The 25,619-nt window shown below is 41.7% G+C and overlaps 1 protein-coding gene across 1 annotated transcript in view; it reads right to left on the bottom strand.

Moving 5' to 3' along the window:
* The window catches only part of MAMDC2 (MAM domain containing 2), a 138,138-nt gene extending 114,153 nt beyond the window's left edge, over positions 1-23,985 (bottom strand). Inside the window, exons 1-2 of the mRNA XM_037494274.2 lie at positions 23,652-23,985; positions 23,192-23,305 (exon numbers count right to left, since the gene is read on the bottom strand). Of these exons, the coding sequence (XP_037350171.1) occupies positions 23,192-23,305; positions 23,652-23,685 (148 nt within the window). The 5' untranslated portion in view covers positions 23,686-23,985. The remainder of the gene's footprint in view (positions 1-23,191; positions 23,306-23,651) is intronic.
* Between the last annotated feature and the right edge of the window lie 1,634 nt (positions 23,986-25,619).

The raw sequence follows: 25,619 nt of genomic DNA, 5'->3' as shown, positions 1-25,619 counted from the left end.
TTCTCTTTGTTTGGCTCAAACAATTCTTCCATCATGCCCTGGCCCTTCCAAGCAATTACCAAATCCTATCCATTCTGTCTATAGATGCATCCAGAAGGCAACTTCTATATCCTTGTTCCTCTGGCCCCTCCATAATTACTTTCTGAGCTGGTCCTGGGACACTTGGACTCTGATTTATATTTTTTGATTCTCCTTCGGTTGCTCTGTATTGCAGGGGATTGCACTTCCTAAGTAAGGTTCAACCAATGGGAGGGACCCGAGGGAGCAGTTGGGAGAATTGGATGGAAAGAAGCAGCATGAATATTTCTCCCTGTCACTCTCTGCTTTAAGTCTTGTCACTTGTATGGCTTGGCTCCATGGCTCCAGTGTGATTCCAACTTTTGCCAGTGACCTCAGCATCTGGGCTCCAGCATGACCTTTGTCTCCCCGTACTTTCCTGGATTGGCTCAGGGTACCCACTCTGGCTCCTCAGATCTTCCATTACCTAAATAGCCTCTGCATTTTCCCCATTACATCTCCTTTTGAAAAGGCCTAGAGGAACTTCTGTTTTCTTCATTGAACTTTGTTTGATACAGCCCACTAAAATTGCACTCTGGGGCCTCCCCTGGTGGCACAGCGGTTGAGCGCTGGGCTGCGAAGCTGCCCGCAGCCTCTGCAGCGCCAGTTCGATCCCCGGCCGCTGGCAAGGGTCCCACATGGCGCGCAGACCTCTCCTGCCGCGCCCACTGCTCCCCTCAGCAGTGTACTTCGTCAGTCTGCCCGTTCTGTTCCCCTCTCTGGCTCTGGTGAATTCTCTTACCTCCTGCCCTTCTGACTGTACGCAGTGCTTGTATAAATAAATAAATAAATCTTTAAAAAATAATAATAATAAAATTGCACTCTGCCTATCCTAATGCTGCACACTCTAAATGATCTTAAGCATTGAGTTAGGATTACATTTCCTAAAGAGTACACTTGAACATGCCTCTCCTTTTTCTAGCAACTTTAATTGCTTTCCATTGCCTATGCAGGGCATCCTCAAACAGGCATACAAGAGATGCTTTCATGGCTTTTGACAAATCTTTATACCAAAAGTGCTATTATATACATTTTCTTTAATAAAGTTTTTATTTAATTTGACATACTTTTATAGAAGTATTCTAAGTAAAAAAATTATTATCAATTTTTGATATGCTATAGTTTTCCTAATATATATTAAAATATATATATATAAATTAAAAATTTTAAATCCAATGGACGCTCTGAAAGATCTATTTCCCCTATCCCATAGTCCATGTGTCAATTTGGGGGAGGACTGATCTACTGAATTAAAAGCACAGTTATGTCTGCTCCTTAGTATTTCTGTGGTTGTGTGGACCCAACGGAGGTATTTAGCTTCATCTCAGCTTTTCTCCTCTTAGATCTTGGAAACTCAGCATGGCACAGGGGTCTAAAGTTTGGAATACAGAATGACACTGTTTTGAATTCAAGTTCTACCTCAGCCACATTTTAGCTGGGTGACTTAGAACAATTTACTCAACCTATGTGTGCCCCAGTTTGTTTGTCCATATCCTATAGGGTCACTATTATGATTATCTGAAGACATACCCTTACCACTCTTAGAACAGTGCTTGATATGCAGTAAGCATTCAGTATGAGTTACTATGATAATCCCCCACTTTGACCTTGGCAGCAACAACACTGGCCCACTTTTTCACCAGAATAAACTTTACAACTTAACTTGTGCTTTTGCCTGGCACCTTACTTATTTCAACTTCTAGAATTCTAGCCATCAATCACAGAAAATTGTAAATTCTCCCTTTTTTTAAATTTTTTAATTAGTATTTTATTTTATATAATTCTTACATCTTTTTTCATTTTTGCACAATGTATGCATTATCATTTTGGTTATATTCCCTATACAGTTGCAGTCTCCCCTTATTTTGACCCTAGTCCTTCCTCTCCCCTCCCCCCCATGGTGTGTCTCTGGTTTATAGTTGCTTGTTGATTTTGATTTTTATTTTGTATTAATTAGTCTTTTTCCTGGTCCCTTATTTAGGTTTAGAAAACCTAAATTCTCCCTTTTTAAGAAACCACTCTGCAGCTCTCTCTTCCCTAACAGAGCTCCTCCACTCTCCTTATGAGACCTTTGTATCTCTCCCACAACACACATCCTGTTCTATCCTGAGATCAGCTGTTTGTTTTTCATCCCCTGTTGGCTGGCAATCTTTTGAAGGAAGGGTCTCTTTCTCTATCGTAGCAGAATCCTACCTGGCCCAATGCTTCCCACTCCCACAGAGGAGATGCATAATAAATGCTGTTTGACCTAGCCCTTGGATGACAGGCTGTCCTAGAAGCAGAGTCCCTAATGTGCATTTTAAGAAGAAGCATGTGTGCCCTGAATTTCACAAAACAGCCCTTTGCCCACTTCACCAGTTAACTAAAATAAATATTATTTTCTAACTTTCATAATCCTCATACTTTTAAAATGTCAAACTGTTAAGATTAACTTGGTTCTGGATTCTCTTTATAAATTTTGTAACAGGTCAAAACTGTGCAGTGCATCACAGTTTATAAGGTATATCCACTCAAATCATTTGAGCCCCACAGCATTCTTTATGAGAATTCTCATTTTACAGATGTTGAAAATAAGACTTAAGATAAATGTCTTGTATAAGAACACATAGCTCAGCACATTCAGACCTCAAATGGAACCGCACCGGGTAACAGATTGAGATTTGACTCTCTGATACAGCATCTCAGGGAGCAGCTATTGCCATGGTGAAACCACACAGCCAGGCAAATGTCTTAGAGCTACAGAGAGACACTAACAGATGTTTTCTTCAAAAGCAAAGTGATTTTTCTTAAGTTACCTAATAATGCTGCATCTCCTACTTATTTTTCTATTTGATTCGCCAAACTGCACTATCCTCTTTGATAACACATACACGTAAAGACCATGCCAGTCAAGGACTGCCCCTGGAATCATCTGAGCACCTTGTTAGATCAAAGACTTTTGGATCTATTACTCTTTTGTTCTATGTACAGTTTGCTGAGGCTAGGGACATAACAACTTCTTTCTAAAATATGTAAGGCAAATAGGTTTCATTGCTCAGCTATATGAAGTGAGTGTTGGTTGCTACCTGAAAATCTGCTAAGGGTTCTTTCTGAGCAGCAGACATGGTTCTTGTAGTGTTTCCAGATCTTTATCAGTATCTTCTGTGAAATCCTTAAAAACAACCTAATCAGTTTTGTTGATTCCATTTTACATGTATGGTCTGAGATAAGAAGCAATCTAAGAGCCTCCCTGGTGGCACAAGGGTTTAAGAAGCAGCCTATGAAGCTGTCTGCAACCTCTGCAGCATGAGTTTGAGCCCCCACCAGCGAGCTACCCACGTGGCAAAGCAGACCTCTCCTGTTGAGCCTGCTGCTCCCTTCAGCAGTGTATTTCAGTAGATCTGCCTGTTCTGCTCCACATTCTGTCTCTGGTGAATCCTCTCACCCCCTGCACCTCTGGCCTGTACCCCAATTCTTGTATGCATAAATAAATAAATCTTAAAAAAAAAGAAGCAATCTAAGATGTGGAATGCCTTTACTTCATGCTACCTAGGGCACTCTTCTGATTTTGTTTAACTGATTGCTTAGGGGATGAGAGAAAGAGTTGTATAAGTCATAAAGCCTGAGTATAATGTAGTTAAGACTCTTGGATTGCAGCCAGCTTCTATAATTCATACTACTTTTCCAGGTTTCTGTCTCCTCATCCATGAAATAAAGGGGTTGCAAAGATAATCACCAACACTCCTCCATGTGGACAATTCTATAATTCTAAGCATCTCAAATATCAACAGCAACTAAAAAGCAGTAAGTACAAAAAGCAGTAAGTGCAAGCGAAGAAATTGAATGGACTCTGGTTTCTTTTAGAATGAAATAGAAGATACCAAAAACTTTAATTCTATGTCAGGCAACCATTTTTAGCCTGCTCAACAGCAGAAAAACACAGATATATTTCTTTGCATTCCAAGAGATAAAACTTCATAAATGATTTCATGGAAAGGTCATTAAACTTGACTTTGCCAGCCAAAAGGAAACTGTTACTTTTTATTCTACCCAAACTGCTCTTTCCAAGATCACAAAAAACCTTTTTGTTGCCAATCCAATGATTTTTCTGTCCTCATCTTATTTCTCAGCTGCATTCAACACATCTGGACACCCCCACCTGGAAACACTTTCTTCTCTTGGCTCCTGTATCTTCTCTCTGTCTTGACTTGCTTTCTACCTACCTGGCCAATTCTTCTCAGTCCTCCTGGTTGGAACATTCTCTACTTCTCCACTCTAAATCTTGGAATACTCCCAAGGTTTGGTCTTCTAACCTCTTTCTCTTAGCTATACTATCTCTCTAGGTGATCATCAAGTCCTGGGCATGAAATGCAGTTGCATGATGCTATCCCCAAATTTATGTCTTACCTCCAACCTCTACTCTGAAATCCAGACACCCTCGTTGAATCATCTGGATATTTGCATTTAACATTCTATCAAGGGCCTCAAATCAGAAATCTTGATTTCCCTTGCCCTGATTATGGTCCTCCTCCATCTATTTCTCTCCCATTGTGCTCCATCTCTATAAATGGCATCACCATCCATCCAGTTGCTCAAGCCAAATACCTAGAAATCATTCTCGATTCTCCTTACTTCCCAAATCCATTGCATTAATGAATCCTGTTGACTTATCTCCAAAAAATATTCTAAACTCAAGTCTTCAACATAGCCTCTATCAGAGTCAAAACCACTATTATCTCTCATTTACATTACATTATAAAGGTCTGTTTTCTAACACCCATTCTTATTACACATTTATTCTCCTCAAAGCAACAAGATGATACTTTGGAAACAGAATTTATCCTTAGGTCCTTTCAATAACTGCCTTTCTCAACTAGATTAAAACCCAGCTTCCTCATCATAGCCTGAATATCTCTCCAGTGTCTGGCCCTGTGTTCCTCTTGACTTCTCTCCTTAGCTCACTATGCTCTGACACACTGGTCTTCTTGTTCCTCCATCACATGCATTTACCTTCTGCCTTACACTGCTGACTGTTCACCTGATATCCTCTCTGTCCTCTCTCATTGGTGCATCACTGTTCTTCCTCCTCACACTGCTCTCAGTTCATTGTTACCTCTCCAAAAAGGTCTAATCATCTACTGTCCCTCCTGCTTTCCCATCACTCACCTTCATTTTATTCATAATATACCTAAGTTGGCTTTATTTCTTTTGGTGCAATGATAAAACTCCCTACCAACTATAGGCCCCATAAGGGCAGGGTTATGGCTGGCTTCTGGACTCCCAGGGCCAAAGCCCAGCCCACTCCATTCAAGAAATTATAGCAACTTTTACAGAAGTCATATCAGGTCATCACTTTTTGCAAACCTCCAGAGCATTCCCATCTCACTCAGACTAAATTCCAAAATCCTTCCCATGGCCTGTGCTAGGCTCACATGATCTGGTCCCGAGGCTCCTATGGGATCTCCTCTCTTCTCACAACTTATTTCCTTTTTCTACACTTATTTCCTTTCTCATTCAGGCCTGTGCTCAAATATTTCCTCTCTAGAGATTCTTTTCCTGCTTACCTGAGCCCAAATAGCATACTATACTCCATTTCTCTCCATTAAACTTAGCCTTCCTGCCACATCATACTGTTTATTACATCATTGATCTTGACTTCTTCCTACCAGGATGATAGTCTGTTATTCTGTTCACTGGTGAATCCCCAGTACCTGTAAGTATTTGTTGAATGTATGAATAATCTGGTCTTGCTGAAAACTGGGGTATCTTTCTCAATTGCGCCTATATAGGTAGCTTATAGCTAAGTGACTGAACGACTTTCTTATGAAATTTTGCTGCTTCTTTTCAACAGTTTAGAGCACTATCTGTACTGGGGTAAGAAGGCTACACCTCGAGGAAAGAAGAAAGACTTCTGTCCAATCTCTGCAACAGCATTTCCCCCCTCAGTTTTCATTTTCTAGTTGATCTGTTTTGAACTTGAAGCTTGCTTACAACATTTTAATTCTATGACTATGGGAGACATGTCTTTGAAGACTAAATTTCCCTGAAAGTGGCAGTCTGTTCTATAATCGGACCTATTTTCTGAGAGGAAAAACTGTTCAATAGATATTTACAGCTGAGATTTGTTTTATTAATTGTTACTGTAAACAACAATCTACTGTATTCCATGGACAGAATCCTTGTTTGACTAATTTTCCAATGTTCCAAATACAAACAACATGGAAAATGTGATTAATATAAATGAAAACACTTTGGAGATGGCAATCCTCTTGCTTGATATAAAGCTTTTGATTAGTTTTAAAGCGTGCTGATGACTTCAGATATAAACTTAATATTCTCAAAATCAGCAAAATATTCTTATTCCTATAATCTATCTCCTGCAATCCCTTAATAAATTCACAAACATTTACTGAGCTTTTATTATTTTCTTAGTCCTGGTGGAGGACGAGGGACACCGAGAGCTACACACACACACACACACACACACACACACACACACACACACACAAACTCTTACATATCTCATAGTTCTTTGCTCCTTAAAAAAAAAACAAAACCTATTTTAATTTTTTGAAATAACAAGAATAAGTACAGAGAAAAACAAAACAAACCAAAATGAAAGCAAAATTCCAGGAACTTCAGAATCTTAGACAGCCAAGTGCAGTTTTTAATTTAGAGCTGAAGTTCCACTAAGAAAATATCCCTGATGGTAGACTGCTGCTAAGGCTGGTAGGGAAGCAGGACTCTGCCAGCTTTTCCAGGTTTGGGTGGGTGTGACCATTACAGCTGAATCAACATTTTCACGGACAGACTGACCGCAAGAAAGGCTAAGAGTTTTAATCCATCTTGTTCATCAGTGAGCTCTGCATCTCACTGGATCATTAACAGCACATTTAGCTCATGTGAACCAAACACCAATTCTATAGTCCATTCACTCCCCAAGTTGTAAGTGCCTTTACAGGGCTGGGACAAGTAGAGGGAGGCCAAGTGCAGAGTTCAAGCTTGCCTTCATTTAAAATTTTGATATTTTATTCATCATGGAATTTTTGCATTAATTTTATGTTTCAAAAATAGTCCATTACCTGACTACTGAGGGTTTTCTCCAGGCACCCCTCAACTCCTGCATCCAAAGTCAGTGCCTCAGTTGGTCACCCTCATCCTGGCCCTGTTTATTATGTACAGGGCATTTTGCTGACACATTTAGATTAAGAGAAGGAAGGGACACTGAAAGAGTATAAATGCTTTAAGAGAGCTTTCAAAATGACAGTGCTTTATGAGTGATAAGGCAGGACAGATAGTGTGCATGACAAGTTTCATGCTCTAGCTCTGCCACTTCTTGCTGTGTGACATCAGACAGATCACTTTATCACTGGGTACTCCCCTTTCCTCATTGACAACCACCCAGAGGGTAGTTATGAAATGGAACGAGGCAATTTGTGAAGCACACAGTGGACTGAGATAAACAGCAGCGATTCGTGGTTGTGGGTCTGTCTATAGGAATCTGGGGAACACAGATCTAAAATTGCAGCTTTGATACTCTTTATCACAGACCTCCACAGAGAGAAAGGTGGAGAAACGGTACATGCTGTGTGCATTTTTACGAGAACTATGACCAGTCATACACATCCATTATTTGGCAATTTCTTTTAAAACTGTTTCAAGGGCTCCAAACTGAGTTCTTTGTCATTGGAATCCTAAAAGGAAAATCTGCAATAACAAAGGAGAATGTTTCCCACGTGATCTGGCGTTTAGGACCATGATGGATTTCAGCTATCAGCTTCACTTATCTTAGAGGAAGAGAGGAAAATTAAGATAATTGTTTGAATAATTTACACACATTGGGACTCAGAGGAACTAGGCTCTCAGGCCACAGACTAACTGCACATGCAGAATTGCTTTTTCATGACAGTGGTTTGGATTTAGCTTCTACATGTTATATATCATTTTTGTTGTTGTTGCAGGAATTGCTTGCCACATTTGTCAAAAGAAAAAAATACTATCCACTGTTTGGGTAATAAATCTCTGTTCTCTTAGTGGAATCCTTGATCGAGCCAGCAGACAAAGGGAGGATTGGCAGCACCATAACAGCAAGACTAAAAGCATTACTGAAAAATTCATCTCGCCTATCAGATGCTCCTGCCTACACAATGTCTCTACAAAGTTTGGATTCATCTGGCACTTCCTTTCATTTAGCAAATCCTAGCAATGTCTTGGCTTTTGTACATTTCTGAAGGAGGTCAAACTTGAGCAAAGAGCTCAGGGCAGGAGGTCACATTTCAGCTGAAGCGGGATGATGAGAAAGAGACTATGAATGAAGGTGTGAGGGAAGAGGGTTTCAAGCACAGGAAATGTTGCTACTGCACATCCTCCCCTATTTCACTTTTCAGTCAAACGGATCTTGTGAATCAGGAACAGGGTTTGGCAGTGCAGGTTTCACATGGACATAACCTTTGAGTCTCCTTAGCATCTTTCCCAGCTAATAGAGCCATGAATCATTACATAGTCCCTGGGAAAAGCATGAAGAAATCTATTCCTCAATAACTGAGGGCCAAAAGAACTGAGTGCAGTTGTGGAAACTTTCTCTCCTTTTCTACTTTACCAAAGATGACTTTGGGAAGTGGGATATTTGATAATGGACTAGGTTCCCAAATAAATAAGTCCTAGTTTTAGGTTTAGCAAACCAAGTTCCAAAGGACTTAAGGTCAATGGGAGAAGGCGAGATGGGAGGCAATCATGCATGAGGAGTTTAACAGGAAAGGAGGGAGGAAGATGAAATGAGTTTAATAAGCTCTTGCAAAATACTTACCATGCTAGATCAGGTACTTGGAATACAAAGGAATCCCCAGACACAAGGGAATTTTGGGAAGATGTTCATGATGGATGATGGCAAAGATGAATAAGGCAAAGGTGTAAAGAGACTGGTTTGGGAAAAAAGGTCATCAAAAGAGTAACATGAGAGGTTGGAATCTTGATCATCCCATGAGGGGAAAATTTAACCCTTGCTCATCTTTGGAAGCCCCTTAGCATCAAACCCAGTGCTGGACACCTAGTGGTAAGACAGTGGGATAGTGACTCACTTTGGAGGAGACAGATCTGGACCTAACCCCTGCTCTGGCTATGTGACCTGGGCATGATGAATCAGATTGCAGGGTCCTAGTTATTGCATCTTTAAAATGGAGATAGTCACACAGATCACACAAGGTTATAATGAGGTTTAGAGATGATATGGGTTCATGGTATTCACAACACAGTAACAATTCATTATAATTTCCCGGCTGAGGTTCGAATTGACAAGTGATTTTACATACTCTATTGTGACCACTCTATCGAAGTAACTAACTGGTCATTTAAGAGTTAACTACTGATTCATTCAGCATAACCTGTCAGGCTCTTGAATTTTAGTAGACAGATATAAAATCACACATTATCTAGGCTAATGCTTTCACTGTTGGCTTCTCATGATTTTCTTTTTATTTAGTCAAAACTCTAAAATGAGAGCCATGTCTTTTTTTAGCTAAGCTAGAAAGTAATTTTATCAAGGGGTCAGTTATTGCCCCAAGAGACAGGGTGTGATGACTGACCAGTGCTCTCTTCATCCTGCAAGTAGACTAGTTGTAACTTTTGAATCTATTGTGACCCTGGGAAATAGCAGTTTAGCTGCACAGATGACTAGGCAGTGTGAGGCCTTACTCAAGCTAAAAATTCAAATGAGATGTAACTTTCTGGTTATCATGTGCAAGGCTGCGGCCTAATATGAAGTTGACAAATATCAGGGTTATTTATGCACTTTTCATTTGTGCACCCAATATACCTGTCCAGAGAGTTTACGTCTCTTCAGGCCAATCTGCTTGTTTCCCCACCTCCTGCCTTGGCTCATGCTGCTCCTGACGCTTGCTATGACCTAAGAGCCATGCCCTCCTGGTCACATCCCCCAGTATTTCAAGGTCCACCAAAAAGCCTCCTCTTACTGACTCCACTCCACTCTTTTCAGTTCTCTGTAGCTTCTGAACTCCCAGGACCTTTTTATAGCACTGGTCTCAATGATAGTTATTGTTCATACATCTTATTTCTGCTACTAAACTGGCAGCTCCTTGATGGTAAATTCCTTTATTAGTCATCACTATTATCTTCCTTGTCTAGCACAGATAGACAATGTTAAATGAATAAAATTAATCTAAATGTACTCTGAATAAGAGGCCATAGACACTTATTATTCCATGGCATCTTAAAACATACATACACATGCCATGGGATAGACTGGAAATGTTAAAACAAACTCTAAACGCCAATGACTTCATCTGTAAAGAGTACCTTCTTCACTGGGTCTTTGTAAGAATTAAATGAGTGATACATGTTCATATTCCATGAGTCAAAAGAGATGGCCTGCTATTGGGAAAAGACAGAGGGAAAGACTGAGTTCACCAACTGGCACTGTTCCCAGGAATGAAGGCCCTTTATTGCCCTTCTGCATATTTTATGGTATCTCCTGCTTACCTCCCACCAATTTGAGTTCCTAGTATCTTTTTACATAACCCAAGCAGACAAATATTACATTTTTCTTTTTGCATGAGGATATTTGACTCAGTTAAAAAATAAGACCATTAAGATTTCAAGGAACACAAGCAATACTGGAATTTGTCCAGAGAATGCAGGGCAGTCATGGGGATGCTTTGAGAGCAAGACTCTCACAGGCGTTCCAATGTAATCTCACTTAGAACTTGGAACTAGACATGAAAACTTCTGTTGTCCCAAGCTCTGTGCTATTTCTAAAGGAAACGATTGACTTAATATTGCCTCAAATTAGAATTTATTTGGTGGTAAGGCCTCTATGTATAGAAGAATCCAGGAGGAATAATGTCCTTACTTATTTCTCTTAGTCATGCACATGAGAACTCAAGTTATAAAGATTCTCACCTCAAATGCAGTGGGAAAAAAGAATAAATATTACCATTGCTATGTCTTTCACAGAACACAGACTAGAGACATAACATCTGCTACAAAATACAGCCCCGCCACCTAGGATATCTGTGACCTACCAGTAATATTGCTTCACTTTCCTCAACCCTAAAATGAGGATTTAAATAGAACTCACTGAATTGCTGGGAGAATAAAATTAGTTAATAATATCAAGCACATAGAACAGTATAGTTGAGAAAATTCATTTCATAAGTTAGCCATTATAACTCTATCATTTCTATCATTATTGTAATTGTTGAGATCCCATGTCAAGGGATAGTGGGGGAAAAAAGAGGTTAAATAGTAGAGTAATTCTTTTCTTAAGTCTTTAGAGACTAATTTAGGGTAAAATCCTGGCTCTATCAATTACTTGCTCTGTGCATATTAAAAACATCTCAGTATCTTTCTCATTGGGTTATTGCAAGAATTCAATACTATTGTGCCTCTCTGGTGGCACAAGGGGTTAAGATGCAACCTATGACGCTATCCACAGCCACTGCAGCATGAGTTCGATCCCTGGCCAGGGAGCTACCCACATGGCATAGCAGACCTCTCCTGTCTCGCCCACTGCTCCCCTCAGCAGTGTATTTCAGTCAGTCTGCCTATTCTGTACCCCACTCTGTCTCTGGTGAGTCCTCTTACCGCCCCCCCACCCCACAACCCTGGCTTGTATCCCAGTTCTTGTATGCATAAATAAATAAATCTTAATAAAAAAGAAATTCTACTAGTCTACATTGCAAGGCATCTAGCACAGTGCTCAGTATATAATAATAGCCCAATAAATACTAGGCCTTCTGGCTTAGGGCCCATACACTTGCCCAGTTTCAGTACCTGCTTGCAAATGGCACTCTAGTCATTGAGTTTGTTTTAGCAGTTCTGAAATGAGAGGTAAGGATGAAGATAAATAAATGATCATTGATGGTTACAATCTCAAAATATTTAAATAAAATATTTAAATAAAATATGCCAGGCATGATCCTCAAATCCTATCTGATATACCTTGGGGTATATCAGATCAAAGGGAGATTGATGATTCCCTGCAGTTCCCTCCTTAGGCTTTTCTAATTGTCAAATATTTCCAAGGAAAAGTTCTTAAACAATTTGCAGTGTCTTTTATGCATGACCAGATTCACTGCACATTTGGATACAATAATGGTGAATATCATCTATTTTTCCAAGACCTATTAATTTTCTAAGAATTCTTAGACTACTAGGCTAATATTATGTTCTTCAAGAAATCTATTATAAATGTGTTCAAACTTATTATCATGGCAGGAATACAGTCACAAAATTATGAATGACTTCCTGAATGACAAATGGAACTAATTAAAAATATAAACCATTTTTCTCCCTTTTCATCTTCCAGAAATTTTATTTTGAGGAGCTGAGTTTGTAGAGAGGCAACTAGCTTAAAGTATATTCTGAGGGACAGAGAAACTTTCTCAGCAACTGAGTTGTCCATTTTCAGCTGTTAGACAAATAGGTCATCTTCATTCTCTCTCAAAAGTTGCTTACTACTCTTGACAGACAAGAGGGTCACTCGATGGGATTTGAAATGACATCAGTGGCAATTATCAATAAGTTCTTTAATTGGAGGGTGTTCTAAAAATCTGGAATCTATGTTTTTCAGTGAACAGAGTTTCCTTTTGAATTAAACTCTTTAAAGCAATCGTGTATAGAAAACAAAGCCCAAGATTAAAAATGAATCATGCCCATGCCAGTATTTTGGATCTTTATATGTTATTTCCACAAGATTTTTCTTTCATTATAATCTATTCAGTATTGAACCAAGTATGGATAGTTTGGTGAATATTCAATGTTGATAACAAAGATGAAACTCTGTAGGCCTAATATAACCTAAGATATATTAGGGATTTTTTTCTTAGTTATTTCTATGCATCAAATATGAGTTCAAGGGGTCTACGTTTTCAGTGTTGATTCCTTAAAAAGAAAACAATAAAAAGATATTTATGTTCAACTTAGATTTTTCTCATTAGAATTTTTGGGAAAAATGAAGCAGTTTCAGAAATGAAAGTGTGATTTCAGATGCTCACTTGCAATTTTTAGGATCTATAATGGAAAACCAAAGGGTTTCCTTAAACCTTATATTTTTAAATTGACTAATGCAGGGTCTAAGCACACTTTAAAAGAAAATTCTCCAGTCCTCTATTATAAATTTTTAATAAGTCAGAAAAATAAAAGAAATCTATAGATGCTTAAAAAAATCTTTTCAGGTTATAGTTTCAGACTAGGTGGTGTTAGTCATAAAATACTGGTAAGCAAAGACAGCAACTTCTCAGAGAAGTTAAAGTGTATTAAAGTCATCCTCATTATAAGATGACCCCAAATAACACTTCAGCTCTCCTTGGCAGTGAGGCAAAAGTTTTTCAAATAAGGAATGGAAATTTCTCTAAGTATCAAGCTAAGTAATATATCACATTGCTGTATAGCAATGTTGCCATTTTGTTAAGAGTAATAGAATGAGTAATTCCAAAATGCTTGTCTAGTAGGGCAACTGACTTGCAAAAACACATTTATCTGTATACTCTTAATTCCTCACAGTAGGAGTGGATGAATTTGAAGGTTAGTAGTGTTCCTTAAGATGCCAAAGTATTTTAGGTCAAACAGTAAATTTTCCCTGAGATTCTCTGCCAAGATTATGCTGAGAACTGACAAGAAAATCCTTCAAATGTTTGCAAGAGTAAACTTTAATCTGTTATGGAAAAAACAAATAAAATTACATTTCCTTATTTCTGCTTGATGCCTTTCCAAAGCTCCCCTGCATGGCATGCACACTCTATAGCTGGGGCCTAGATATCAAGGCAAGCAGTTGGAACACTGGGAATAATCAGTATTTCACAGTGATTTTCCATTACCTCTAGAGAAACACAAGCCTTCCAGGTCTGTCTTCCTTGGTGCTGACCTCTGGAAGTACAAAAGGTATCATCCTACAGGATGGGAGGATCCCAGGACCAAGTGAAAGTGAAGACTTTGGAGCCAAGTGCACTTGGGTCAATATTCTGACGCTGCCTGTTACAGTTATCACTCTGGGAAGGGGTGTTGCCATTTCTCCTGCTCCTTACATGTAGTCATCTTGAACTACAGGTCCCAGTGTGCCATGAATCAGACTTCCTGAGTAGGGAAGCTACTGGGAACTAGAGGTGGATTGAACTGTGAGAGGAAGCTATAAAACATGGAAGGCAGGTGGTGAGCTCTGGGGCTTTTGCTTCTCCTGCTTTGTTTTGCCTCCAAGTGTGTGAGGGAACTTGGAAGGAGATGCTTGGAGGAAAGACAGATATAGACACTTGGAAAAGACATATGGGTTAAAGACACATGGAAAAGCTGCTTCTGGGGCCTCCCCGGTGGCGCAGGCGGTTGAGCACAGCGCTGTGAAGCTGTTGGCAGCCTCTGCAGTGTCGGATCGATCCCCGCCAGCCTCAGAGCAACCCACATGATGAGCAGACCTCTCCTGTCTCGCCCGCTGCTCCCCTCAGCAGTGTATTTCGTCAGTCTGCCTGTTCTGTTCCTCACTCTGTCTCTGGTGAATCCTCTCACCCTCCCACGCCTCTGGCCTATACCCCGGTTCTTATATAAATAAAAATAAATCTAAAAAAAAAAAGAAAAGATGCTTTTAGTGCTTGGCAGAGATAATGACAGACATTATCTTGATTTGTATTTGATTTTGAATTTTTTTCTCCTTTTTACCAGTCTTCTGGGAGTTGCCTTCCCTTTATCTTACTGCTCCCCACTAAAAGGGGTCTTAGATTTGTGGCAAGTTTTGGGACTCAGCAGTCCCCCTTCAGGTTGATCTTGTTTGGCTGGTCATTTTCCCACAAGAATATGGGTAGTTTTGGGTGCTTTATTTGGAATATCCTTTTGGTCTCCTCACCCTCTACACATAGTAATTCTATTAAAGATCTATCACACTAAGAGTCGGCCTTCTTCGCTTTTGTGTAGTGAATGGCAGAATCCCTTTTAGAGTGTGCACCCCTTAAAAGTTTGGGGTCCCTGGGTGCCCCTTGGTTTCACACTAATGTAACTGTAACTTTAGGCAAGCATCTTATCTCTGTAAAATGTGGATAATAATCACCACCACTCTCAAGATTACTGTGAAGATTAGAGATGAAAAATGTACTTGGGAAGTACCAAGAAATATTTATAGATCACAGACCCTGGCTGTGTAGGAAACTCCTAGAACTGTTAGGTTTCACTTACACTTCTCACTAGGAACTACCTCTACAACAGAAGTAGGACACGCTATGCCATCAAAGTTGCCTTATACCTAGTACATTCTCCTGTAGCTTATAAAAGGTTTGCTTTGTTTTTAAATAATTAAGTTCTAATATGCATCACAATTATCACAGATTCAGCCCAATCTCCAACATTACATTTACTATAAAAAGAAAAACCTCACAAATTTTGAAATAGACTCTCTCTCAGATGTTATTGAGCAGAGGGCTCTTGTGTTATATAGGCTAAGGAATGTGTATGGTTTTGAAGGTCTTCCGAATTGTCAAAGTGGAAATTGGGTCTATTGCACCCCTCAAATAATCTTGCTTTATTGGTCCTGTCCCCTCATTCCATAGATAAGAACAAGTCTCCCCCTGCCAAAAAAACAAGCTAAACAACAGCAAAAAGTCTTTTATCTCTACTTTTTCTGTAGGTGTGATTGAACATCTCTGAGAAACACCAAACATCCAAAAAAAAAAAAAAAAACTGCAGAGAAATCTCTGCTGCCTACATTTCCCCTTTCTCCTACTCAGGCATCCTAATTCTGCTGTCATTCTCTGATATGCCCTTATTTAAGCAATGAAGTGTTATTTCTAATAGATAAGTTATACTGTGCCCACCTCTCCGCTGCCTTACATTCTATAGATCACACCCTCTTTTTGCATCTCCTAACTCCTTTGGCTACTGTGGCTCTGCCCTTTCCTAATTCTCCTCAATTATGTCTGATTACTTTTGTTTCTTTCATTAGACTTCCCCCTTCTTATAAGTAATCCTTAAACTATGAGTTTAAGAATCTGCCCATAACCCCCTGCTATTATCACTTTATATATACTCTTTTCCTGATCTTTTTCCTGCTCTCCATTTCAACCAGTCTTCATGGTGAGGATTCCCATAGTCATAGCCCTGCCCAAACTGTACCTGAGCACCAGATGCTTACATCGAAGTGCTGCTGAACATCTTCATCTGGATGCTTCCTTGGCAACTCACAATTGAACCCACTGTCTTCTACCCTAATATGATGTTCCTCTTGAAATTCTATCAAGTGATGGCACTATCAAACAAACAGTTGTCTAAACTAGAAATCTGGGAGTCACTCTCTTGTCTCATCACTCCCAACCAATCAATTATCAAGACCTGCCAATTTAGTCCTCTTTTGGGTGTTTTATTTACCCCAACCCTCCCTTTTCACCCTTATTATCCCTATCCTACTTTGAGCCCTCATCATCTCTCAGCTGACCACCGTGTGGTCTCATAATTAGCCTCCCCCCTTGCTAATCTTATTTGCTGCAAACTAACCTCCCTTCACAGTTAGTGGACTAGGTAACACACTATATTACTACTCATTGTCTACTGGACAGTGAATAGGCAGGTCCATCACTACAGAAACATATGTCCAGTGGCAAAGTCACACAAATGGTTCCTCCTAAAGGATCTTGCCTATACTTGGATCTCTTTATTCTTTCTTACTCAGTTATACAAATGTAGCTGTCTAGACTTCCTATTGATTCTGAAAGCTACCTAGTACCCTTCCATTAAACCCATTTTCCATTTAAACAGCCAAATTATGCTATTTACAGTGAAGATCCTTAACTAGTACATAGTTCCTTTTGCTTTGTACCATAGTTACAGATTTGTTTCCTCCTACTGATCTCCCACCAAGGGCAGGGACAATTACCATGTATATATTCCATGTGCTCTGTGCACTCTAACTGTTAATATACTTCCTGGTGGATAGCAGACACTCAAATGCTTATTGATAGGATGGCCATTCTTTAGAAGCCTTTACTGTAAAATATATGATTCATTTATGATACTATGAAGTTATGATATGACACCTCTTGTTATCTTACTCTTAGTCTCAGAATCCTCCCCAAACACAACCTTTCTCACAAAATAAAGAAAGAAAATATTTTGGAAGATCTCACTGAATTGCAAGCTTAATATTTTGGTTTCTTCATTAGTCATATCAGTATGTGAGAATTTCTTCCAGAAGCAGACAAATCTCCCTACCTGTTTTCACCCATCAAGGTGGATACTATTGACATCAGACATTTGAGTTTCTTAGAAACTCTCAATAGCTAGTTGAAATTCTGATCCGTTTTTTGGCAAATTCACTTTTCAGAACAAGCAGTGTCACCCTCAAAGTTGCATTGTTTGTGATGGCAGAGGATCAAGGGACTCGGGCAGGCCTGATGGGTAAATAATCCAAGGATTGTTTGTCTAGTGGTATGTCAGGGATGAAACAGACCATGTATTGGTGAGACAAGCTGAAATGCTGCTTCACTGTTATATTTGGGGGGTTACAACATAAGTTTCCAAAGTCTTTGAAGTCCTATGGTAGAAAGCATTATTAAACACAACCTCTTTCACTGTAGGTAGGGAAAATGTCAAGAGTTTTCTTTCTTTTTTTTTTTCCCTATCAATCTTAACAAGGGCTTTAGAGATTGATTAAATTCAAAGTGTTTGTTGACACCACATAGTGTTTGTCAGGCACTGTGGGAGGGTGTGATCCCTGTTCTCAAAATGCAACATTTTGAGGAGGTGAAGTGAAGAGGGACTCCAATAAGAAAGACAGTACTAAAATTTTTACGTTACAGGGACAGTCATGAGCAAACAGAGAAGGAATGGAAGGAGAAGTTTATTTAAGCTGGAAACACAGGATGTGTTCAAGGAATAGCAGACTTAAAGCATGGATAGGATTTAATAGGCCAGGATGGGACAGAGAAATGGGAAAAAAGAAGAATAGTGTAGCTAATAGTGCCAATAAAGCCAGGAAGCAAGAAATTAAAGTGTATGTTGAGTGAACAGTACATTTTAGAGAAAGAAGATAGAAACATTTTGGGGGCAAATCCCAAAGGACCTTCCGTGCCAAGCTGGGCAGTATACACTTTATCTGTGGACACCTAGTAATCATCAAAGGATTTTTACAAGAGATCATTTCTCCTTTCCTACATCTGAGAGTGGAGATGGGGAGTGGGCAGACATTCTAATGTACTATCCTCAACTCTGTACACATATTGGAATCATCCAAGGAGTTTGTTCATTTGTCAGTGCTTGTTAATCCCAAGTCTGGACCCATCTGTGGGCCAAATAAATCAGAATTTTTTTGGAAATGTCTGTGTATGAGGAGTTTTAAAGAAAATATTAGATGATTTCAATGTCCAGTCAGGAATGAGAACCATGGGTCTAATGCACAGGCATGAGAATTTACCTTTAAATTCATAGTTTTTGTTCGAAATGGTTTGCTGACATTGGCTATGACATTATGCTTAATTATGACCTAATGGATACAATAGAAATTTCAGATACATTATGAAAAGTCCTTGAATAATGTGCTCATTTATCACTAGCAATCTATTCTTCTGTGCTGAATGTATGAATACATTTACATGACAACATTGATTACAATAAGCATAAGAAAAATTGAGGGAGATTCTTGGGATAATTGACAAATAAGAAAGTCAGGGATTGACTAGCCAAGGTGTTGAAGACTTGTTCCATGATCTGCTGATCTTATTTATTGAGATGCCCATCACCTCCACTAACATTAATGGGTTTCACTCAATTTCTTAAAAATCAAATATTATTAAAAAAGAATAAAAATAGCACTACTACTGGGTCACCTACTAAAGAGAGTCTGCAAATTTAAGAAACAGGATTGTTGGTGCCTCCCTGGTGGCACAAGGGGTTAAGACACAACCTAAGAAGCTTTCCGTAGCCACTGCAGCACGAGTTCGATCCCTGGCCAGGGAGCTACCCACATGGCTCAGGAGACCTCTCCTGGCTCATCCGCTGCTCCCCTCCCCTCAGCTGTATATTTCAGTAGATTTGCCTGTTCTGCTCCCCACTCTGTCTCTGGTGAATCCTCTCACCCCCACACCTCCAGCCTGTACCCCAGTTCTTATGCATAAATAAATAAATCTTTAAAAAAAGAAACAGGAATGTTTATGAATACTACATCTCAAAATACAAGTCACATAACACAGTGACTGTAAGTTAAGAGACAGAGATGATAGGGGAAAGGTAGCAGTGTTGGGAGAAAAAACTAGTGGAGTGATGAAGAACAGAAACCCTGCCCTAGGGCTTGCCACTGCCTTGATATGGGACCAGGACTGGTAGTCTGTCTGGGTCCCTCTGTAAAATGATTTGTACTGGATGATACTTAAGGCCTAATGCCGGGATTTTAGGATCCCAGGCAGAGCCGGGGCAGAGCCAAGGCTATGCTCAGACATAGCACATGACAGTCACGGTCAATCTGCCAGTGGCAATAGCCAGAGCACCCCGGGGAATGCCAAGTAATGCTCAAGAATGACTTGCTTATTCCCAGTCAGCTATCTCTCCATGAATCCAAGCAACACCCAGGCTTTGCTTTTCAGACTCTAGACAATATGAGATTGTACTTCTGCTTACATGATACCAAAAGACCACCAAGCAGAGGCAATGCAGGTTGAAGCAGTCCCTTTGAGGTGAGAATGAACTTGTGAACTGCCTAATGAACTTGTGGTATGAGAATGGAATGCTGAGTCAGTTCCCCAGAGTCAGGAAAAAGAGCTATAATCTACAGGAAGACCCTTTTCTCTTCAGGAAGGCCCCATGGGATCCTGGTCAGACTTTGGTTATACCTGGGCCTCAAAAATTATGAGGAATGATTGATCACCAATAATAACTGACACATTTAACAGACCTTAAATATACTGATGGCTAAGTAACCAAAAGTGTCCTCAAGAGAGGAGGGGGTTTGGTGAACAAAGGAGGTATTAGAAAGAGACACAAGCATGTATTTACAGTGTGATTTCCACACACTCCACCATGCCCCACATCCCACCCAGTCACGTCACACCCAAGAGCTGGCCTTTGTGCCTGACATACCATCACTTGCTCCCAGGTATAAATATCACACAAACGCTTCCTGTATTAGGCAGTATCTCAAACCATGATGCCTACTGTTACAGAGAAAGGCGTCTTCCACAAGTGCTTTTATTCCCCCTCCCCCCTTAAGCTGACACATTTCTGCATCTACCCTTCTTTCCCAGGCGGCTTAGTGCTCCAACTTTCTAACCAAGGAGCAAGATTTGGATTGTACCCCCATTCCTCCCTCTCTACTTCTCCCCTGAATTTCAACAACAGAGTTAGGTTAAAGGTACTAAGCCAAAATGTCCAAAAATATGAGTGAAGCCAAAATCCACCTGATGAATAATTTAAATTACGGCTCTTCTGACTGTTAGCCAGCTTTATGGTCCCCAAAACCTTAAGCTAAAGGGCTTCCACCCCCACAGCTGAATTGGGGGAATGGAGCCAACTGTCTCAATTTCAGCTAAAGACCATTGTTCAAAGGGGTTCCAAATAGTCTCTGAACTGTGAATGAATGAATAAAGAAGACTTCTTAGAGGATAAATGAAGATTTATTTCCCTCCTTAACTTTCTTCACTGGACTTTAGTCTTATTTTCACCACTATAAATTAACCTACTGGCTAATTCCACATAAACAAGTGCCATTTGCATCCCAAATACTTGGGGCACAAATCTCTGATATCTACAACTTTCCAGGGTAGATCCAACACACAAAAGTGGATAGAATCAGTTTAAGAGTTTTTGCAGCAAGGTGAATTAAATCTGCAGAGAGAGCTGTGAACAGCTTGCCAAATTTCAACCTGGAACAATTTTATGATCATTAATTTACCATCCTAGAAATGGTTATATAACGGAAATTCTTAGTGATGGCTTCCTAGCAGGCATCCACAGCAGCTGGTATACACCTCACGGCCCCTCCAGAGCAACTGTGATGTCCACGTGCTGGCCTTTGAAAAACTTGATTCGTAATGACTGAAGCCTGACCTACCTGCCCCACCCCGAGTGCTCAGAGGAGACTGAATTCACTTCTCCCAGCCAAGCCAGTAGTCCCAGACCTGAGCCAGAAAGCAGTGGCTGTTAGAAGTTAGAAAAGAAAACGGAAAGGAAAGCAACAGTGCCTTCATTATACTATTAAACTATAATCACCTTTTCCTATAAGCATCTTCCTGTTTTCCCTGAAGCGCACTGTTTAACTGCCTCTCTGGTGCAGAGTGCCAGCTCAGCAGAGCACTTCCTGTGGTCTGGGAGGCGGTAGGGTTCAGCAGGCTGCAGCATGGCCCCTGGCCAAAGGCAAGCCAATGTGACTGAGGGCCAGGGTGGAACTCAGGAACTGAGGCTCCAGGGCCAAGGGAGGATATTGATTTCCTTTTTCTTTTCATGGGGACAGGTCTAGGGAGAGAGGCAGGAGTGGTGGTGCCTAGATTTCAGGAGGATTTCTGTCTCAGGGTCATGTGTGTGGCTCTTTCCCCTTTGTCTCTGCCCTGCTTAGGGCCACATGCAAGGGAGGGGGGTGTCAGGGTGGAGGGGAGGGGATTTACACATTGTGAAGGTATGTTGTTCTCCAAGTGTGGTCTCTAGACCAGCCGTAGTAGCAGCAGTATTACTTGGGAACTGATTAGAAATGCAGATTCTCAGGTCCCAACTCAGAACCATGGGATCCTCAATCAGAAACTCAGAGGTCAGGGCTCAGCAATCTGTGTCTTATTAGGTCCACCAGATAATTCTGATGCAGCTTTAGTTTGAGAAGCACTGTGCTGGAGAATAATGCCCTTCAAAGTCAGTGATGTAGCCCAGCCTGCCATTTCTCAAAATGCTTCACACACAAACGAACACAGAAAGGGGTGGGGTGGTGAGACGAAGACGTTTCTAAAGCCACCGGTATTGCAGGAAGCCTTCCATGGCAAATCTGTAATTACTTTCACCCAGTTACTCCTAAGTGCACTGAAATAGTCAAGACTTGGCAACTGGAGAAAAAGATTACTACAGAGCCGGTTACCTTCTGTATCTTCCACTAAGTAGACAGCTCCGATTGGCCACGGAGTGATGCCATGTGACATGGGGCAGCCATATGAAAATTCTAAGTCTAAAAATCTCTCCTTTGTAATATGGGGCTCATACCACCTACCTGTGAGGGTCAGAGAAACTAATGTATGCAAAGCCCCCAACAGGAGCTGCAGGCTGAGGAAGAATTCATACATGCTCAGGCTGCAGGCTGGTGAGAATTCATACATGCTCACCAGGGGCTGGGGGCACCACCTTTCTCAGGGAGTCCACTTAGATGATTTGGAGTTGAGGGCAGTTGAGTGGGCAAGGAGGTTAATAGGTCTCCTTTATGCAGCAAGTGGTCTGGGGCATCAGGCTGCTAAATGGGGTAACACAGTGCACAGTGAGTAAGGAAAAAAGGAACCCTACCCCCCGCCCCCCACTGCCTGCTTTTGGACATTGCAGAACTCCTTTTTTTTCCCCCACTATATAAATGATGGGTAAGAAAACACTTCTGAAGTTGCCACTTTTAAACGCTGTCACCAGAACCCAAACAGTATGTAGTGGTGAGACAACGCCCGCTAGATGAGTGACCTCAAGCACACAGTCATGGACTTGGTTTCCTCTTTTGCCAAGGGCTGGATTATAAATAACAGGAGTCTGAGGATGGAATTGTGCAACAAAACTCCATCAGACACACTGTAAATATGAGGTCTTAGCACTGAGGTCCCATCACAGGATTAAGGAACCATTTCTGCAAGGCAGGCAAAGAACTAGCCCCACCCAACTTTTGTAGCTCACAAAGGTGTGTACTCAAGACCAGAGAGGCTGATGACCTGCAGGGGGCACGCGGCTAGTGGGCAACGTCATTCCCTTAGCGGTGCTCCCTAGTTTCCTTCCTTTAGGATGCTGGGGGCAGGGGCAAGATAGCAGGCGCGTCTCCCCTTAGGCCAGGTAAACAAAGGATACCACCCTCCCCCACCACTCGTGCAGCGCAGCTGAAGGTTGTGTAGTTAAGGAGGATCCGTGACTCACACTTCTCCAGGGAGGCGAGAGAGATAACCTTACCCTTGCTGAAAGCGCCAAACAGCAAGAGGAAAAGTCACCTCCGACCCCTGATCACTGAGCCCCTTACCTTCCTCATTTAAAATCCAAGGCAGAAAAGCAGGATCTGAGTCAAAGCCACAAGTGCTCTCTTCAAAGGCACAGGACCCCGCCGGCAGGTCCAGGGCACCCGCAAATTGCAGGGCTGTGGACATAAAGCGAGTTTCAGTTTGGATCTAGCCAGGGAGCGCTCGCACCACGGCAGAGACTACCTGTTCAAAGCCAGGAAAAGGCGTGCGGGAGGGGGGAGGCGGGAGCGGGATGCACTTCTGTCCCCTATCCCTGAGCTTCCACTGTAAGACCCCACTCTCATCCCCACTGTCACCAGGCTTGGCTTGGGGAGGGAGGGTTAATGGCTGTCGAGAAGTCTGGAGACGCTTTCTCGGATAGCCCAGTCTAGGAGGGCAAGCTCTGCCACCAGGGTTGCAGGAGAGGGAGCACGCCACGAGAGCACCCCCCCTCTAGGGTACCCCCGAGAGTCCAAGCCTTACCTTGCACCACCAGAAGGACGCCCCTTAACAGCATGCTTGCACTTCTTCAAGGGAGGAGGACTGGAAAGGGGTGCGAGCTGCGAGCCCGCTGGGACTGGCGGCTCCGCTCCCGGTGGAAGGGAGTGTGGGGGGCGGGACGCTGGGGACCAGAGGAGGGAGAACTCCAGAAGCAAAGGGTGCACTTGGAGTTGCCCAACTTTACAAAACAGCTCCAGAGCAGAGCGGAAAGCTGAAGGTGCCTGAGTGGAGAACACGCAGCTCTCAGCTGCAGACGTGGGTCTGATCCCTCTCCCAAGTGAAGCCAGCAGACCGCACAGCTGGCCCCAGGCAGGATGGGCTGGGCAGGGAGGAGACAACTGCACACTTCTGAAAAGTCAGCCAGAACTAGCTGGGAGACCAGAGGTCGGGACGCAATGCTTCCCCTTAGGGTTTTAAAGCTTAGGACCAGATCCTTTGCAGACACTTGGAAGGTGCATCCCTTCCAGAAAACCCTTTGCAGGGTTGGGACTGCAGGTGCCCTGCCGCTGCTATGGCAGTGGGAACCAGCTTGTTGCTGGGGACAGCCTCCCCACATCTGGCATGCAAGTCCTGCAGGGACTAATTTTAACTTCTTTTCCCCAGAATGGAAAGAGGGTGGATATTGTCCTAGGAGACCCTAGAGGGAAATTTGGAAACAGTTGTGTGGAATAAGTTTATATTTCAGGAGTTTCAGCATTTATGACCCAATACTGCTAACCCCGGATTACCACCCTCCCCACCACTTATTTTAGCAGTGGAATGTCTGGCATGCCTGGTGCTCAGCATTCCCACTGTCCGGAGGAATAGGGGCATTCCTCTTCTCCAAAGAGCCATGATAAATTAGTAAGCTTCTAAACTGGGATGTGGGGGCATGGAGGTAGTGATGTTGGAGAGGGAGTTGCTGTGAGATGCCCAATTGGTACAGTTTTGCTTTGAGCACTAAATGGATCTTTAAAAATATTCTCTTCCAGTAAAGAAAATGGTGGTAGTGGTGGTGTATGGGACAGCTGGTGGTGGGGAACCTCTATAATTTTATGTAGGTAATTGTGTGCCTAGGGCAGTGGTTCTCGAACTTGAGAAGCTCCTGGAGAACTCCACCATGAGAGTTTTTGATCCAGTAGAACATGGGATGGGGTAAGAGTCTGGAAATTTCTAATAAGTTTCCAGATGTTCATGCTGATGCCACTGGTCTGGGACCATGCTTTGAGGACCCCTGGCTTAACAAACTCCTGTTTAACTATCAAAGACCTGCTCACATGCCTTCACCTGTTTTCCAGACTCCTAGTTTTCCTTGTCCTTCATTGGTTGCTCTTCCTCAGTCTCTTTGGCTGTTTCTTATCTCTCTGGTCCCTGTACACTAAAGTGCCTCCAAGTTCTGTCCATTCATTTCCTGTTTCTCTCTCTCCTCCCTCCCTGAGTGATTTCATCCAGTCTCACAGTTTGAAACACCGATTATAACCTGATGACTCCTAAATTTATATTTCTAGTCCAGTCTGCTCAATAACTCCAGACTCCCATTTTTCACTGTCACTCATTGTTTTCATTTGGGTGCTTCAGAGCTATTTCATACTTAACATCGCAACACAAACTACTCATAATCCTTCCCAAATCTACCTCTCCCTGCATCTTTTCCAATTGCTCAGGAAAGAAAACTTATCCTCTCTTCCTCTCAAGACATTACCAAATTCTGTTTCAGTTCAGAATTCAAAGCATAGCAGGCACCAAATAAGCTCCATGTCCACAGTGGCTGCCCTGACACACACTGCCATCGCGGCTACTCAGGATGCTGCAGTAGCCTTAGACGGATGATCTCCCTACTCCTTTGACTTTACTCACCTCCATTCTTCTTTTTTTTTTAATTTTTATATATTTTATTTTTATATTCCCCATAAAATTGCAATCCCCTTATTTTGACCCCAATCCCTCCCCTCCCCGCCCCCCTCCCCCCAT

This window comes from Talpa occidentalis, unplaced genomic scaffold, assembly GCF_014898055.3.
Source record: "Talpa occidentalis isolate TD23 unplaced genomic scaffold, MPIMG_talOcc4v2.1 talOcc4.7, whole genome shotgun sequence".
Lineage (NCBI taxonomy): Eukaryota > Metazoa > Chordata > Mammalia > Eulipotyphla > Talpidae > Talpa > Talpa occidentalis.
Note: the sequence above shows the minus strand (reverse complement) of the source record. Positions and strands in the feature narration are given on the sequence as shown.